The following is a 17,091-nucleotide window of genomic DNA, read 5'->3' as shown; positions in this document are numbered from 1 at the left end:
CTTGCTTAGCCTCTCCTCCATGGGATCCTCACAACAACCCTGCGAGGCTAGGCTCACTACCCCAGCGTCACCCACTGACTTTCCACGGAGATGCGAACCGGTGTTTACTTTTTGTTTGCAATAAATTTGGGTCCCCCTGTGCACAGGCTTCGGGTGTTTTCCATAATAAGCAATCCAGCACAGGAAAAGTATAATAAAAACCACCATCAACACCCTCCAATGGGCCGCGGGGGGGGGGGGGAATTCCCACCTGTGCAGATGTGTCAGAGCACCCGATTGGTGGGATCCTGCACCCCTTGCGTATGAGTGGGAGAGACAGATGGGCCTGTGGGTCTGTCTGTCTGTCTCTCAAAGGCCAGCTGTGTGTCTGCCTGGTGATGTCCTCCATCTTTCACAGCCAGGGGGCAGTCCACGTGGCTGGAGGAAAACGCCATTCCACACGTAGAACCTGCCCACGGTTATTAGGGTTGCCAATCTCCAGGTGGGGCCTGAAGTCCTCCCAGAATCACGCTACAGAGATCTTCCTTCCCGCGGTGACGGTGGCTGCCTCAGAGGGCGGACTCTCTCCTGGGATTCTCTCACACCCGGCCTGCCCCCAGATCTCCAGGCAGCGCTGGCTCTGCTGCTATTTGCATGCCATCCGCCGCTCGGGGGTCACTGAGGTGCCATCTCTTAATATTTAAATATTGAGATATTAACCCCCCACCGACCTTTCCCGCAGTCAGACTCCGGTGGGTGTCCCCCACGTCACACAAAAGGTACCGAAATCACCAGGAAATCACCAGCCTGACGCGGCAGGGAAGCCCATTCTGGCCCTGGGTCCTGCCAAGAGGGGCTCCCCTCTGCTGGGCTTGTAGGCCTCTGTGGCTTTGCTCAGGATCCGGTCTGTGGCCTGCGTGGGGGAAGGCCCCCGCCTTCTGCAGCCAAGACGCAGCTCCCCGAAAGGCCAGGGAAGGAGCTGTGGCCTCCGAATGATACAGAGAAGGTCCCCGGTTCAATCCCTGGCACCTCCAGGCCGGAGGGATGTGCAGACCTTTTCCTGCCCCAAGCCCTGGAGAGCCCTGACCGCACCAACCTTGCGATCAGCCCCCCCCCCAGAGAAAGCCGCTGCTTTAGAGGGGCCCCTCTAGGACATTCTGAAGTCCCTTCTCTCTCCTCCCCCAAATCTCCAGAATTTTGGAGTTGAAAACCTACAGCTGTTGAGGTGCTCTGTGGACAGGTGTTGCTCATGCTTCTGTTGGGCCAGGAGACTCCTATCAGCCGCCCCAGACAGCCCTCCACTGTAGAGGCAGCAGGGGGGGCCTGGACAGCAGCAGGAGGGGCCCAGGGCACCTTTGGGAGCAGCCCAGTTTCATCCCAGAAGACAGTGACGCTGCACACCTGAGCTGCTGGGCCCCATGGTGCACTGGGGGCCACGGAAGGGGGCCACAAAGGTTCCGTGGGATAGTTGGGAGCTCGGATGGTGTGAACTCCATGGCTTCTCCCTAATGAAAGTAGGATTCGAACTCAGGTCTGCCTCCGAGGAAGGCACTGAATGGCTGGCCCGAGGCTTACCGAGTTTGCCCCTCCTGACCTCCGAGAAGAGGGGCTGATGCAGGGGCCAAGGGGCCACACAATCAGCTCCCGGCCTAATTTGCTGTCTGCCTCCCGCCGGCCCCAGACACGGCAGCGGCTCTGCGCCTGATGGAGGAGTCCCTCTTCCTGGACCAGAATTTTCGGCACAAGGCGGAGAAGCTGCTCGAGATCTTCCAGAGCGAACTCTTCCAGGCCCTTCTGGGTGCGTATGGGCGGGGCCTGGGGGAGGAGCTAGAGCAAGTGGAGGGAGGGGCTTGAGCAAGCGAGGGCGGGGCTTGTCAGCAGGCCATGATTTCTACGGAGTGGGGGCTTGGGCCTGAAGGCTGCCCTCCCCAGGTGAGGGTGGAGAGGCAGGTGCTCCAATCCCTCTTCCTGAGGCTGGGCCCCATGGCTGCCTCCCCTGTGACCCGCTGGCTCTGGCAGGTGGGAGGAGCCTTGGTCAGCCCCCAGGGGCTCTAAATATAGGGCTTAATCCGAGATCCGTAATTACTCCTCAGCTGAGCCAGGAGCCTCCACCTGCTGACCTCTAAGGCGATTGGTGGGAGCTTTGCATGCTGATGCAAGGGTGGGGTTGGGGGGGTTTAAGGCCACGCCCCAGGGAGCCCATTGGCTTCAGGCTAACGGCCAGACTGGCCTACCTTGCAGGGGGAGGTGGCGCCAGGGGCTCCTTCCAGACCTCTCGTGTTGGGCTCACTGTCTTGTTTGCCCTTCTGCCTCGGGTCTAGACATCCAGGAGTTCTACGAAGCGGCTGTTGCAGACGCCCCACCCGCCACCACCTCTTCGCGGAGGCCTCGGCCTAAGGTAAGCTCCTGCCCCTCTCCTGTGGGGTTCTGCCGCGTCTGCTCTGTGCAACTTGTCTTGGAAAACCTGTTCTTTCCGTGCCTAGTGGCTCAGCCTCTGAGCGCATACAAAGTGCAAACTGGAACCCATCCCCATGTCTCTGGGATGAGTGTCCAGGCCTCCAGGGGGCGGAGCCTGCGGTTTCTTTGCTAGGAGCTCCTTTCCTGGGCCGGGTCTCGAGGGTCAGGCCACAGAACCGAGATACTCCAGCCTGGAATCCCTTGTTGGTTCTGCTGAGTGGACGATGTGGCTCCCTGATGGGAAAGGCCAGGAGGAAGCCCAAGAAGCCCTGGGCGAGGGGGAGGGGGGGCCGCCGGGGACCTGCTCTCTAATTGAGTGAGCTTCTGCTTAATTAATTTTCAGCACTTCTGCGCTGACAGAACAGCCGGCAGGAGGGGGACAGGAGCAAGGACTCTGCCAGCTTTGGGAGGGGGGAGCTCAGCTCCCAAAGGACCCATTTCTCAGTCCACTGCCCCACGCCCGGTCCCGGGGGGAGGGGGCACCCCGGATGGGAGAGTCGGCACCTCTGGCTGTTGCAGCCCCAGCTGTGACTTCCCATCGAATTCTTGTCCCTACAGCTCACGTTGGATAGATTTTAAAAGAAATAATACATTAACGGCAGCTCATTTGAAATAGGTTGTGAGAAATGGGGCGTGGCCTGCAGAGGAGAGTTCGAGTCCCGGCTTGTTTTGCAGGATGGTGGCTCTGTGGCCTCTGTGCTCGTCCGTCATTGATTCTCTTGGCTAGTGTTGCCTTGCGGCAGGAGGCACAAGACAGCTGGACAATAACGTGGCCTGCAGGTCATACTGGAGCTTAGACTCATTAGATTTGGGCTTGAGTTTCCTGTGTTCACCTTCAGTTACCGTCTTGGGGCCTTTGGGGGCAGCCCAGCCCCAGGCTGGGTCTCTTATGTGTTGCCGGGGTGGGTGGCCCCGTGGAATGGGCTCTCGGGGCCACCAGTGCCCTGCCTGGGCTCCTGTAGCTTCTGCAGGGCATGCAAGACTGAGCTCTTTCGCTGGGCCTTTGGTGTACCATCCACAGGCCTGGGTTGCGTTTTCTTTAGTGGTGTGGTGTCGGCCACAGATTTTAATAGTTTAAGATTTTAATGTTCCTGTTTTCTATGTTGATTTATGTTGTTTTAAACGTATTTATATAGTTTGAATGTTGTGAGTGGCCATGATTGGGCCCGATGGATTGGGCCCGATGGATTGAACCCGTCTCCTTCCCTCCCTCCCTCCCTCCCTCCCTCCCTCCGGGCCGTTAACCAATGTGGCCCCCAAGGACCCACCGACTGGTCACCCAACTCCCCTGGGCCTTGAGGTACCCGGGAGGGAGCAGGTGGGCTGGCCTCACCCTGGGGAGGGGCCGTGGCTCGTCTCCATTGAAAAGGATCAGGCTGGAGGTGATGCGAAAGACCCACATCTCTTCCACTGAAGGGAACTGAAGCAGGAGGAGCTTCATTTCTTGACCTGTCCGGAAGTGGCGTTATTGTGTCCCCAAAATGCGTTCTAAGGAATCAACCCCTGGCAGCGTGCCCATTTAAAAGCCCAGGCAGGCCAGGCAGAGATGGGAAAGACCTTTCTCTGCCCCAGACCGTGGAGAGCATCTGCCAGTCTGAGCAGACAAGGCCGGCCTTGATGGGCCCAGGGACCGGCTGAACGGTCCCTTTGGAGCCTCTGCTTGGCCTGCAGAAGGCCCCCGGTTCAATCTCCGGCAGCATCTTCAGTCAAAAAGACCAGGCAGGAAGTGACGTAAAAGGTCTTTCGCTGGCTGAGATCCTGGGTAGGCAAGAACCCCCCCCCCCTTGATGGATGGATGGATGGGGGGGGGGGTCTGATTCAGCAGCACAGTGAATTCAGTGGGGTTCTGTTGAGAGGCCCAATGAAGAAGAGGGTGAGCGGAAAGGCTCACTCCAAGGACATCATTCGAAGTCCAGCACATGGGCCAAGAGCAGCCATTCTGTGTCCCGTGGCCTCGTCTTGTGGTGGGACCTGTGGAAGAAGCTCCACCTAAGGGGAAGGCCACTGTCCAGCCTGGGAGAGAGCCTGCTTCGGATGCAGAAGGCTCTGCTCCCATCCTTGGCGTCTCTTTGGCCAGGGGCCTGATGGGGCAAAGTCAGCTGTGGACATCTCTGTGGATCACTGAACAACACGCCTCTCTCTGTGATGGGCACAGAGCCGGTCGCCTGTCTCTTGGGCTGAGGGATGCATGCACATGTACATTCACTGGCATGCCCCCCCCCCTCTAGCGGATCTTTTCTTTTTTTTTGCCTCCCCCTCACTCCTATGATCAAGGCAATTTAACTGCAGTTTTAAAGCCCTCCTCCCACCCCAACATCCGTCTGACCATATATTTGTGCCTGCCTGTCTCTCTGAGGCAGGCATGCATTCTGCTGGCAGCCAGCTCCTTCTCCTTCTTCCTCATCCCACACCCCGGCTCCAAATTTAACCCTGTTCTGGCTTCCTGGGAAAATGGGGGAGGGGGAGGAGTGTGAATCGGGGGGGGGGGATTTGGGGGGCCAAGAGGGGGCCGTGCCCCTCGCCCAGTTTTCCACCCAGCTGTCTGCCTTGCCCCTGTCTCTGACACGTGCCCCTGGGATGGTGCTGTGTTCTCCAGCCCTTTCTGCCAAGCGCCCTGCCTTTCCGACCCCCTCTCAGTGTTTGTGGGACACTATTTGGGGCATGCTGGACAGACTCCCCCTCCAGGGGACAACATCTGTGCTGCCTCTGCCTGCTCTGCCCCGCTTGCTTTTGAGTTCCGATCCGAGAACTTTTGAGTTCTGATCCGCCCTGTGGCCTCTCCAGGGGAGACTTGGGCTCAGGAGAGGAGTCTCTCTCTCTCTCTCTCTCTCTGTGGGTCTGTGCAAGCTCCTGCAGGCACCTCTGTGTGTTAAGGCAGGGGTCCTTGCACAAGACCACAATTCACCCCCCCCTTCCGCTCCCCCGTTGGCCCTCCCCCTCCAATTCCAGTCTCTTCTGGCACTTGGGGAGTTACCCTCCGGTGACGCCGCTGCTACCTCCACACGCCGCCCACCTTCCTTGCCAGCTGAATTCTCTCCAGTACTTGAGAGGTTAACCTTTTCTCTCTCTTTTTCTCCTCCCTCCCTCCCTCCTTTTTTCCCTCTTTGTGCCCCCTTCTCTTCCACCCCCCTCCCCGTGGCTGCTCCATATTCCTCATCCCTCTCCCCTCCCTCGGAGAGGCTTCCTCCTCGGCCCCTCTCCACCAATTCCCTACCCAGATCTTGGAAGGCAAACCTCTTCCTGGCCTGCCCCCCTCCCCCCGCAGCTCCCCCGCCTCCCCCCCCTCCACCTCTGCACCTCTCCCCGGCTGCCCGTCTTGAAGGCAGAGAGCCTCCTGGATCCGCCGCGTCCTCCTCGCCTCGCCTCGCCTCCCTCACGCCCTCCCCTTCCTTCTCCACATTCTGTCACTTCCCCCCCTCCACTCACCGCAGGCCCCCCCTCCCCCTTCCTTCCCTCCTTTCACACACGCTGCCTTGCCCTCCTCTCGCGCACATCTTGCCTCAGCCCCCCCCCCCCCGGCTCAAATGTCAGCTTCTGCCCCCCGAGGAAAGACCAGAGGGTAGTCAGTCAGTCAGTCAGTCAGTCCGTCGGTCCGTCCGTCCGTCCGTCGGGGGGCGCGAGGGCAGCCGCACCCCTCCTCCGCGCCAAGGCCGGGCACCCAGGAGCTTTTGTAAGGGGGCCAGCAGTAACCCTGAACCCCGGAATATCTGATGTGCTGCAGACCTTTCCCAGCTAGGTGCTTGAGCCGAGGAAGGGATGGACTGCCTGTGCATAGTCACTACCAAGGTAAGGAAGGGCACATTTCTCTGCTTGCCTCGGGAACTGGGGGCAGTTTGGCCCACCTCTGCAAAGAGCGGGGGCAGGGGGGGCGGAGGCTGCACGGAGCAAGGTGTGTGCGGGGGGGGGCAGAGGCTGTTGCCGTCTGGGGGGGGTCTGCACAGCCTGGGGCCAAGGGGGCCCCTCGGTCTGGTGGGGGGGGGATGGCAGGCTGCTGTTGCTGAAGTGGGAGGAAGGCTGCCGAAGGCCCCCCCCCTCCGCTTTCACGAACAGTTTCCATGGAGCCGCTGATTGCGTGGGTGAAGGCAGCTTAGGGTGAGACGGGGGAGTTGTGGGGCTGGCGGCGCTTCGGCGGAGGGGCAGGAGCGGCCCCGGCAGGGAGGCCGGGCGGGCGGGCGGGCATCGCTGTCCAGGGTGCTGGGGCAGGGGAGCTGGCCGGGTGCTGAAGCCCTGGCGCTGCCCGTGGTGCTGAAGGGAGAGGCCGCAGGGGCTGGCGCTCGCAGCGGAGGGGGTGTCCGCGGGCACCACACCACAGGGCTGGCGCTGGGGCTGGGGCAGATTCCGTGTGTGAATGGCACCGTGCACCGTTCCGGGGGTTCGTGGGGCTAGAACCGGGCAGCACCCCCGGCCGGCCCCTCTCGGCTTGGAAACTGGTTCCTCCCTAGGGCCAGGGCTCCGGGGGAGGGGGAGGGCTGAGGGTCCCCCAGCAAGTAGATCCAGTAGGAGGGGGCAGGGGTGGGGAGGGTGGCTGCTGCAGTCCAGTCTTGGGCTGGAGGTGGGCGAGCAACGTGAGCGTCCGTCCAAGTGTTAGGGGCACCTGCCTGTGGGAAGGATGTCTCGGCAGGGCCAGGGAGGGCTGAACGCGGGATCTGGGCCTGGGCGGGCTTTCTGCAGCCTCCTGCTGGTGGGGTGGGGGCTGACTCCTTTTGCCGAAGCAGCAGGGGGGCCAGGAGCAACAGGGCAGAGGTGTTCTCGCTTGGCTTGGGGGTCTCTGTGCTATGGGGGGGGGGAATGAGGCTCCTCCATCATCGCTGGGCTCCTTGCGGCCGGCCTCCTCCCAAGTCCCCATCCAGATGTTCTCTCCGCTGGCTTCCTTTCCGGGAGGGCGTCATGGAGACCTTCAGGCCTCGTTTGGGGCCTCCTTTGGTCTAGCGGAGTCCAGTTAGGCGCTTCCCCCCCCCCCAGCCTCAGAGGGGTCCTCTCCTCCGGGCGTTGTGCTGTAGGCATATGGCGGCGGCAAGTGGGCGATCCGGCGGGGTGGGTGAGAAAGGGATTGGGGCCTGCCCGTGCCAAGAGGCCGGTGCCGAAGGCACAAGGGGCGGCCGGGGGTTGGGAAAGAGCCCCTCCGAAGAGCCCCCCTCCCATTTATCGTCTGCTCCCCAACTTTGCTCACTTCCAAGGACAGGCGAGGCAGAAGCCGGGAGCCCCAGGCGGGCCAGGGCAGAGTGCAGGGCTGAGGGACCGTCAGCTCCTTCCTCCTCGCCTCGGGTGGCTGCCTGCTCCATGGAAACCCACAGCCATTCGGGGCTTGGGAGACGGAATGATTCAGTCCTGATTACTCAGGGTGAGGCGAAGGCTTAATTATAAAAGCAGGCGAGGGGGGGGGGGCGGGCGTGTGGGTTTCCAGGGGTGCCCAGTGAACAGGTGTTTGCTCCGGACCGGGCAGGCTTGAGGGGCGGCTCTTCCTTGGGGCTCTTGGGGGAAGGGGCCGCGAGGGTGGGGGGCTGCGAGCACATCCCAGAGGTGTATGCGGGGGGGGGGGGAGGGAGCCAGAAATAGCTCAGAAAGGAGCCGTTCCGTTCCGCCCGCCCGTCAACGGCCTGCTCACACCGTACATGAATGCTGATTGCGGGGGGGGGGGGGTTGTCTTGCACGGCTGGGGGAAACTGCAGGGGCTGCCGGCTTCCAATTGGCTGGAGAATTGGGGGATATTGGAGAGGTCTGAATGGGGGTGTCGGGCTGGGGATGAAGTGAAGAGGGTTTTCCCTACAGACGCTTGCTGGGGAGGGGGGAGATGCAGGGTGTGGAATAGATTGGTCCAGTACAAATTGGGGTGGGGGTAGAGTGGGGGGGGTCTGAATTTTGCTATGAAACATTAAAGGACGAGGGTGCTGTTGTGAGACTTTGTGAGGGAGACAGTGCTGGGGGGGAGGTTCAATCTGGGTGGCAGGGGGAGGAATTTCCAAACTGATTGGGGGGGAGGTCAAGAGAAATCTAATTTGGGGGAGCCTCACAGGTGTTTGAACCCACTGGGTGGGGAATGGACTGCATTTTATAATTTTCAGGTGGGGGGGAGAAACCTGTGCTGTGCTTTAGGACTTGAGGAAAGCCCCAGCAGGTGGGTGCACCAATTCACTGGGGGATGCCAGAGCATGGCGTGTGGCACAGTGGCAGGACCGTGGTGGAAGGGAGTCCCTTGCAGGGGGCTGCTTTCCACTGCAGAGAGCCCCCCCCCCAGCCATGAATAATGGATGTGGCTGTGAGTGACGGGCTGGAGACCTTTGCTGCTGCTGGTCTGGATCGGCTCAGAACTGGCCGGGGGTGGGTGGCTGGGCGGGGGGGGTGGTGGCAAAGAGTCCTGTGAGGTTTATTGAAGGGATGCCTCCTTCCTTCCTTCCTTCCTTCCTTCCTTCCTTCCTTCCTTCCTTCCTTCCTTCCTTCCTTCCTTCCTTCAGCCCTGAGTCCGTCCTTCCTTCCTTCCTTCCTTCCTTCCTTCCTTCCTTCCTTCCTTCCTTCCTTCCTTCCTTCCTTCCTTCCTTCCTTCCTTCCTTCCTTCCTTCCTCCCTCACTCACTCCCTCCCTCCCTCCCTCCCTCCCTCCCTCCCTCCCTCCCTCCCTCCCTCCCTCCTTCCTTCCTTCCTTCCTTCCTTCCTTCCTTCCTTCCTTCCTCCCTCCCTCCCTCCCTCCCTCCCTCCCTCCCTCCCTCCCTCCCATCTGGCCCAAGGAGGTGACCACAGATCTACCTCCTTGGTCCCTGTTTGTCACCAGGTGCCTGAAAGATCTTGGCTCGGCCCTGGAGAGGAGGTCCTTCCCTCAGGACCGAGCTCCAAGAACTGGCTCCAGAGGGGGCACGTGGTGGGCCAGGGAGCACTCTGGGGGAGATCCCATTCATAGATTTCTTGGCCCACAGGGGGAGGTGTCAAGAGCAGGTGCTGTGAACAGGCCAAGGGAGGTTTTCTGCTTCTGGCTGTCACATCAGGATGTCTTCAGAGCAGCCTCCAGATATTTGGGGGAGGGCTGTCATTGAGGTTGTTCAGGAGGGAACGGGGGAGTTTTTCAGAGGCAGGAGTGGGGGGATCTGCCACTGGCCCCCAAACCCTGTGTGGATATGGCAGTTTGGGGAAAATCCTGACTGTACATGTCATTTTTCCTGCTCCTCTACTGCTTGATAACTTTGCTTCACCCCCCCAAGTGGTCTGAGGCCAAGTTAATGATAATAGAATCACATAATCCTAGAGTGGGAAGGGGCCATGGAGGCCATCTAGTCCCACCCCCTGCTCAGTGCAGGATCAGCCTGAAGCACCCAGGAGAAGGATCTTTCCAGCCACTGCTTGAAGCCCCCCAGTGAGGGGGAGCTCCCCACCTCCTCAGGCAGCCCCTTCCATGCCTGAACTACTCTGATGGTGGGTTGCCTTTCCGGATATCTAGCCATTCTACACATAGTTTAAACCCAGTATTGTGGGTAATTTCAAGAGAACATTCTAAGGCAAAGCAAAAATTGCACCCCAAGGACGGTGGGTGGCCCCCCAGGGACAGGGAGGCAAAATCCTTTGCCATCTAAGAGCTGAGGAGGAGGCAGAGAAGGCTGTGTTGAGCCAGGGACCAGGCCTGAGAGAGCGGGAGGGCAGCGATCCCTGAGGTGTGCATCTGGGCCTCCTCTGGCCACGAGGGGTTCTCCGGGGTCTCAGGGAGAGAGAGGTTTTCCCCATCACTCGCTGACTGAGAGGCCCTTGAGCGGCAGGTGCCGGGCTTAAACCTGGGCCTCCTGCCACTGAGTCACAGTCTGTGTCTCCCCACGGAATCATACCTTGCCCTGGACACAGGGTTAGCTCATCTCTCTCAGCCTGGCTTATGCGAGTTGTCAGCCATTCTTCAAGGTCACAGCGAGAGAAGGACAGGGGCCTGGGAGGTTTTGGCTGGGGCCTGCCCTCAGGGCCCTCCGGTATCAAGCGGGTGTCCTCCCGCTCAGCCAAGTCATGTCTGTCTCACTCCGGCTGGTCCTCTGAGGTTGGCAGTGGCTCTCTGTCCGGGAGGGGGCTGCATTGCCGCCCTGTGCTACCTGGGACCCCCTAAGGGGAGATTGCAGCTGCTGAGGCCAGGGCCTTCTGCCGGCCAGAGGCTGCTCTGTCCCAGAGGAGGCCGTGCTTCAGGTGCCAAAGGCTACAGGTGGCCTGAATGCCCTCCCCGCTCTGGCATGCTGATGGAGAGGCTCTCTGGGGCCTGCTGGAGCCCTTCCAGTGTGTGTGTGTGTAGGGGGGGGTCCCGTTTTGTTCTCTCTAGGGCTGTGAAAGCCCCTGGGGCCTGGGGGAGGGAGGGGGGTCTCCGACTGATGTGGCTGTTTCAGGAGCGGCTGCTGGGGGCGGGGTTAGGGATGCATTTTAAAATGTGGGGAAGGCTTGCTGTTTTCTGCACTTACCAGTGGGAGAACTGGGGTGCCTTTTCACTACAACATCTCAGGGGACGATTCCTGCAATTGGGGAAGGGGCGTCTCCCCCAAAGGTTCTGGGTGTTCATTTCTGCGGGGTCTCTAGAGGCTTCTTCTGGGAATGAGGACAGAGGCTTGGAGCTTCTCGGAAGGGTCTAGAGCAGGGGTAGTCAAACTGTGGCCCTCCAGATGTCCATGGACTACAATTCCCAGGAGCCCCTGCCAGCGAATGTTGGCAGGGGCTCCTGGGAATTGTAGTCCATGGACATCTGGAGGGCCGCAGTTTGACTACCCCTGCTCTAGAGGAAGCCGGGCTGCTCTGAGGCAGAAAATCCCCGAGTGTCCCCTCCTGTGCCCCTTCTGCTGGAGATGGGATAGGGGCCTCTGCCGGGTGGCCTGGCTCTGCTGCAGGGGGGAGACTTGTGCCCCCGCACCAAGAAGGCACCAAGAAGGACATTCCTTGAAAGAGCGGCTGGTCCTTTGGAAGCCGTGGAGCAGGGCGGAGGGGGGGGGGGACATCCGGTTGGTGGGTGACACTTCCGCGTGTGTTTTTGCGTGTGTGTGTGTGCTTGTGTGTGGGGCACGCCAGCGTGGCTTCTGCCATTGATAAGCCGGCTCGGGATGAGTCATCGGTGGTGCTGGTGGTGCTGATGGTGGTTCGGTGTGTGAGAGAACCTAAATATAGGAGAGACATTGTGAACCAAGAAAAAGCTTCCGAGATGCGGTGAGCAAGCCGGGATTGGCCTTTGGCTGCCCCCACACAATGGGTGGGTGGCTGGCTGAGAAATGTGTTAGACCAAGAGAGGCTGGGGGGGGGGTCTCATGGGGGGGGAGATGGGGGTACAGCGGAGGTGACAACCTGTCCTCATCAAGGGCGGGAGGCTCCAGGCCCAAAAGGGTTTGTGCCTTTTTATCTCCTCTGCGAAACGATGGGGCCCCCAATTGGCCTACATCCCTCTCTCCATTTCCGCCTCACAACAACCCTGTAAGGATCCATGGCAGAGTGGGGACTCGAACCTGGTTCTTCCCGATCCTCGCCTGACGCTCTAACCACTCTACCTCACCGCTTGGCTGTGGTTGCCAACCCTACGGTGGCCGGTTTTTCCCTTCGGATCCCAAAGCCAGCGTAGCCGCAGGACTCGCAATAGGGAACGCGCAATGCAATATTTAAAGCAGCAAATGGATTCGAGCCCAGGCTGCCCCTCTGAAATGTAAGACCCGCTCCCTCTGGGGCATTGAAACAGCAGCCCATGTTGCAAGCTATTTACCAAGAGCCACCCCACCACTCAGCAGCCGCGGGCGGGGGGGGGACGCTTTATAAATTAAAAGGCTATCTCTGCAGCTGGGGGACAGCTGGGGGGGGAGAAATGAGCCCCCATGGCCCTCCCCAGGCCCTCCATTTCAGGCAACACATTCCAGGCCCTCCTCTCCACGGGAGAGAGAGAAAACTGCACCCATATAGATTATGGGAAGCAAACAAATCTATACTCTCTTCTCTGCGTAATATCATTTTGCTTTAGCTCGTCCCTGGGGAAGAGGGGGGGGGGCGGAGGGTACATGGGAGCTTCAGGCACTCAGTTATCCGGGAGGGGCTGTGGCTCAGTGGTGGAGGATCCGCTTGACATGCCAAAGAGAAGGTCCCCCAGTTCAATCCCCGGCATCACCAGTGTGAAGGAGCAGGTAAGAGGTGATGGAAAAGGCCTTTCTCTGCAAGAGTCCCTGGACAGCCTTGGCTCAGGGGCAGAGCCTCTGCTTGGCATGCAGAAGGTCCCCAGTTCAATCCCCAGCAGCATCTCCAGTTAAAAGGAGCAGGTGGGCGGAGGGGAAGGCCCCTCTCGGCCGGAGAGCCTGCCCTCTGAGCAGACAGCACAGACCCTGAAGGACCGGGGGTCTGTGTCTGATCCAGCCATGGGCAGCTTCACGGGGAAGCCAGGAATCAGTCAGAGTCTCTCTAGGAGCACCTGCAAGACCAGCAAGATTTGGGGCAGGATATGAGCACTTATGAGTCACTGCCCACTTCTCAGAAGGACTGAGCAGTCACTCGCAAAAGCTCATTCCCAAATTTCGTTTGTCTTTCAGGTGCTCCTGGACTCTGGCTCTTTTCTCAGGTAGACACCTGCGTGAGCTATAAGAGTGGCCTGGCCTCCTCTTCGCCGTCCCCCATCATGTTCCTGCTCCCATTTCCCAAACTGTGTATGCCCTTCTGAGCCTCACTGGCACCCAAAGGACTAGCAACTTGATTTCCAGAAAGTACCGAGAAACTGCCCTTTGCATGTCAAACCTGCCTCTGGCTCTTCTTCTGCCTTATTGCAAGGTGTCTCTTCCTGCCCCTCGCATTAAGCCCTGTGGGGTAGGCCCATGTGAGGGAGTCTGGCCCAAGGTCACCCAGTTACCTTAACGGAGAGTCAGGGTTTGAACCTTTCCCCCCCCCCCAATCCCTGGGCCTCATTAGAACCGCTGGACTGTCCTGCACTCGGGACATCACCGAAAACAGCCTGCAGGGCTGCAAAAGCTCAAATGGCAAAACTGTCATGAACAGGAAAGGCCGCCTGTGACCAGCCCTTCCCGCTTCCGGCCGTTCCTGGCCGGAGACTTCAGCAGGTCCTCTTGACACACTGAAAGAGCAGTGGGAGACGAGTCCAGGAGCTCCTCGGACCGGGAAGAGTTTGGGGCATCTGCTGAAGGGCGCTTCGGCTCTCTAAAGCGCATCCCCCGAAAGTCTTGTCGGTCTTGGGGGGCTCCAGGACTTAAGTCTCCTTGTGCCAGCTGAAAGGGCACCCACCTGGAGCACCTGTGTGGAGGTCTCAGCATGCTTTGCTCCTTGTGTCCGGAGGCGTCCGGGGTCCAGGGGGCTTGCTGGGAAAGGCCAACGCCCGCCTGGAAGTGAGGGACTCTCTCCGGCCAAGGGGCAGCGGAAGAGCCTCCCAAGGCCGATGGCCGGGCAGCTCCACTTCACACCATCTTGGAACTGCCCCCTCTGCCCAAGGCCCCCCTGCCGTCTGGCTTAGGCCAGCAGTCTTAACCCCCCCTCCCTACAACCCACAAGCCCCTGCTGTTGCAGCCATGGGGCTGGAGGGGGGGAGCCAGGGATCTGGCCGCAGGGCATCCATGCAGCAGCCGGAGGGGGGCCTGCAGAGAGGAGCAGAGGCGGCAGACATCTGGGGCAGGCCCCCAGAGGGAGGTCATCCCCAGGCAAAGGACAGCAAGCAGCAGTTATGTGGCATGGTGCTCCACAGAGGGAGGGCCCCCACCCCCCACCCAGTTCCTCCATGGAGCAGGGGCTGGATTCTGGCTCAGGGGCCTTCCTGTGCTGGGGAGGGGCCCTAACTTGGGGGGAGCGTCTGCGGTGCATGTGGGTCTCCAGGTACAGGTTTTTGGGAGCCAGGGCTGGGCAAAACTCTTCTCTGCTGGAGGCCCCACATTCAGGAGGCTCAGGGAAGGTGCGGCCCAGCCGTTGTGGGTCACGTGCTTTAGTGGTGCTTGTGCAGATGGTGGATTGTGACATTACGGACCGGTGTATTGAAATAATTCAGTTCTGGCTCCAAAAGAGGGCTGAAAGATTTTTTTCCTGCCGCCCGGTTTGGCTCAAGTGTGGCACAAGCCAGCAGGCTTTGGCGGTTTGTGTGTCGTACTAGAAACTGGGGAAGGCAAGTTCAAATCCCTACTCTGCCAGCTGGGGGACCCAGGGCCAGTCACACACTCCTGGCCTGACCTACCTCGCAGCGGGGTGGTGAGGATACAGTGGAGGAGGACAGAACAATGCCAGCCACTAATTACACAAATTGAACAAGGCTGCACATTTAGAGGGCAAGCATAGCCGGTTCTTGCACGGATCCGTGTCCCTTATTCTCAGCAAAAGGGGGCCACTTCGATGCTTAGATTGTCTTTGACGAGCTCTCCCCATTTGGGACGGAGGTCCAGGAGTGGCCAAGGCACCTTCAGTCCACTTTTTGTGGCTTGGTGTCCCCGGGACCTCCCCTCCCACTTGGTGGGTGTCACTCAAATGCTTCCAAATGCTAAGCAAAGGAATGTGGCTTTTAAGTTGTGGGATCTCCATTTGGTCCCTCTCCCTCCCCCCAGGAAACCCCCCAATTATGTTTGATATGAAACACCCCTCCCCCCAGTTCTGTAGTTGGAAAGCCAGGAGGCGTACCTGTAGAGCGCTTGAGAATTTATTTTTCAGGCCGAAGGTGATGGGGTCTCTGTCGAGAGTGATCTAAGAGTTACTGTAGCAACTGGCATTTCAAGGAAGTGTTTCCTTGTACTCCTTACACAACAACCCTGTAAGGTCGGGTGTAGTGGTTAGGAGTGTGGACGTCTAATCTGGCATGCCAGATTGCGCCCTAGCTGCTGCGAGATTTCACTCCGGTTGATCCAGAACTGTACGTTCTATCTGCTCGTTTTCCTATCAGCTGGTTTCGGCATCCCCTGTGGGCTGCAGTGGGGAAGGGGCACTCAGTCACCGGTCGGGAGGGTGGACTCCATGACTTTCAGACCCCCTGTTCTTTCCTTGGCTCGATGATGCACTGCACTTTCTTGGGTGCCCAGATCATTGCGGTAGAGAGGCCTCACAAATAAATTGAATTAAATGGAACTAAGAACTGTTGCCCATGCTTCACATCCGCGTGCTCTCAGAAACTGTTCCTGCACATAACGTTTCAATTCCTCCTCTGCTCCCCCTTTTCCACAGCCTAAGCATGCAAATTATTTAGAAATGCTAATGGACGCTCCTTAATGTGATCCTAAGCATATAACTTAAGAAGAAGAAGAGTTCGTTCTTGTATACTGCTTTTCCTTACCCAAAGGAGTCTCAAAGTGGCTTACAGTCGCCTTCCCTTTCCTCTCCCCACAACAGACACCCTGTGAGGTGGGTGAGGCTGAGAGAGCCCTATCAGTGCCATGGTGAGCCCAAGGTCACCCAGCTGGCTGCCTGTTGAGGGGAAGGGGGGAAACAAACCCGGCTCAGCACATTAGAAGTCCGCACTGCTAACCATTACACCAAACTTTCACATCAGAAACTGAAGTGATTTTGCTTGCTGAAAATATTTAGCCTTTATGGGTGGTGCCTTATCTATGAACAGGGTTTTGGGGTGGAGCCGAAGCCGTTGAGGGACAGATGATGGATTTATGGCACGTCCCCTTTGGATTGGGTTTGTGGTTTCTTTGTGAATGGCTTTTGGGAACTAGCAAGTAAAAAAAGAAAAAACGCCAGGTATCAAAACATTTCATATTGGTATGTTTTCCTGAAAGAAGCCTGCCCAGGGGGAATCAATTATATTGTGTATGTCTGTGTCATTTTCAACATGCAAATTATATTTGGGGATTTAATTCCTTTTAAACCTATCTTTTGAATTCACTTCTTTAGATTTGCTTTTTTTCCCCATTCATGCTGACAACGATGACAGTAACAACTATGACAGTGCCTATTTCCCCCCCCCCCCAATGACAGTCCAACAGAAATCACCTCCTTGAGAATTCGGGGCTAATGAGTAGGAAATGGGCAAGAGTTTGTGGGAACAGACCACCCAGCCTCACAAACACTCACGTGAACTCTGAATGCTGAATTTGCTGCTGTCGGGGAGAGCAAGAAGAGGGTGCATCCTTGACATGTTAAACATGGGAGGTGTTTCCCAACAGGCATCTTGTGGGGGGGGGGGTCCCAGCCGCCCCTCCCAGAGCTGCGGTTCTCCTTTGGAATGGGGGAGGCCTGCCAGCAGAGCTGCCAACCTCCAAGCCGGGCCTGGAGATCTCCTGGAATTACCCCTGGTCTCCAGATGACGGAGACCGCTCCCCCTGCAGAGAAGGGCTGCTTGGAAGGGTGGGTGCTGTGCCCTGCTGTGGTCCCCCCCCCTGCTCTGCAAGGGTTGCCAGCTCCAGGTTGGGAATTCCCTGGAGATTGGGGGGGGGGGGTTGCCTATATCTAGTGGTTGTACGAAAGCAGCATCTTTGTTCTTGCCACTGTAATAGCCGTGTAAGAGGGCAATCCAGAGACCACAAAGCCTCTGATTCAGTGCAACTGTGAGTACGCGTGAAACTATAAGTATGTGTACAAATCTCTGGGCCGCCTGAAGTTTGCCGTTGACAATGCTGATGGGAGGGAAGTAAAACCGCACCAATCTCAGCTGAAATTGGCAGGTCGCTCTTGCGGGAAAGGCTTGGCTCTCAGAGCTGGGGAAATGCGGTTGAAAAAGGAAATGTTCCATCCATGCTTCTTGCAAGGCAAATATCCTCCC

The 17,091-nt window shown here is 58.7% G+C and overlaps 1 protein-coding gene across 9 annotated transcripts in view; it reads left to right on the top strand.

Annotated features, from left to right (window-relative positions):
• Positions 1–1,670: 1,670 nt before the first annotated feature.
• DLG4 (discs large MAGUK scaffold protein 4) overlaps positions 1,671–17,091 on the top strand; it is a 60,117-nt gene continuing 44,696 nt past the window's right edge. For 5 of the 9 annotated variants that reach the window (XM_077314457.1, XM_077314454.1, XM_077314455.1 and 2 more), the window contains exon 1: positions 5,939–6,222. In XM_077314457.1, coding sequence (XP_077170572.1) covers positions 6,193–6,222 — 30 coding nt within the window. In that variant the 5' untranslated portion in view covers positions 5,939–6,192. Of the gene's footprint in view, positions 1,778–2,300; positions 2,378–5,938; positions 6,223–17,091 lie in introns of those variants that run through there. The other 4 variants (XM_077314447.1, XM_077314442.1, XM_077314441.1 and 1 more) reach the window with 1 other exon arrangement.

Source organism: Paroedura picta, chromosome 16, assembly GCF_049243985.1.
Source record: "Paroedura picta isolate Pp20150507F chromosome 16, Ppicta_v3.0, whole genome shotgun sequence".
Classification (NCBI taxonomy): domain Eukaryota; kingdom Metazoa; phylum Chordata; class Lepidosauria; order Squamata; family Gekkonidae; genus Paroedura; species Paroedura picta.
The sequence above is the reverse complement of the archived record's forward strand: the minus strand, read 5'-3'. Positions and strand labels throughout refer to the sequence as shown.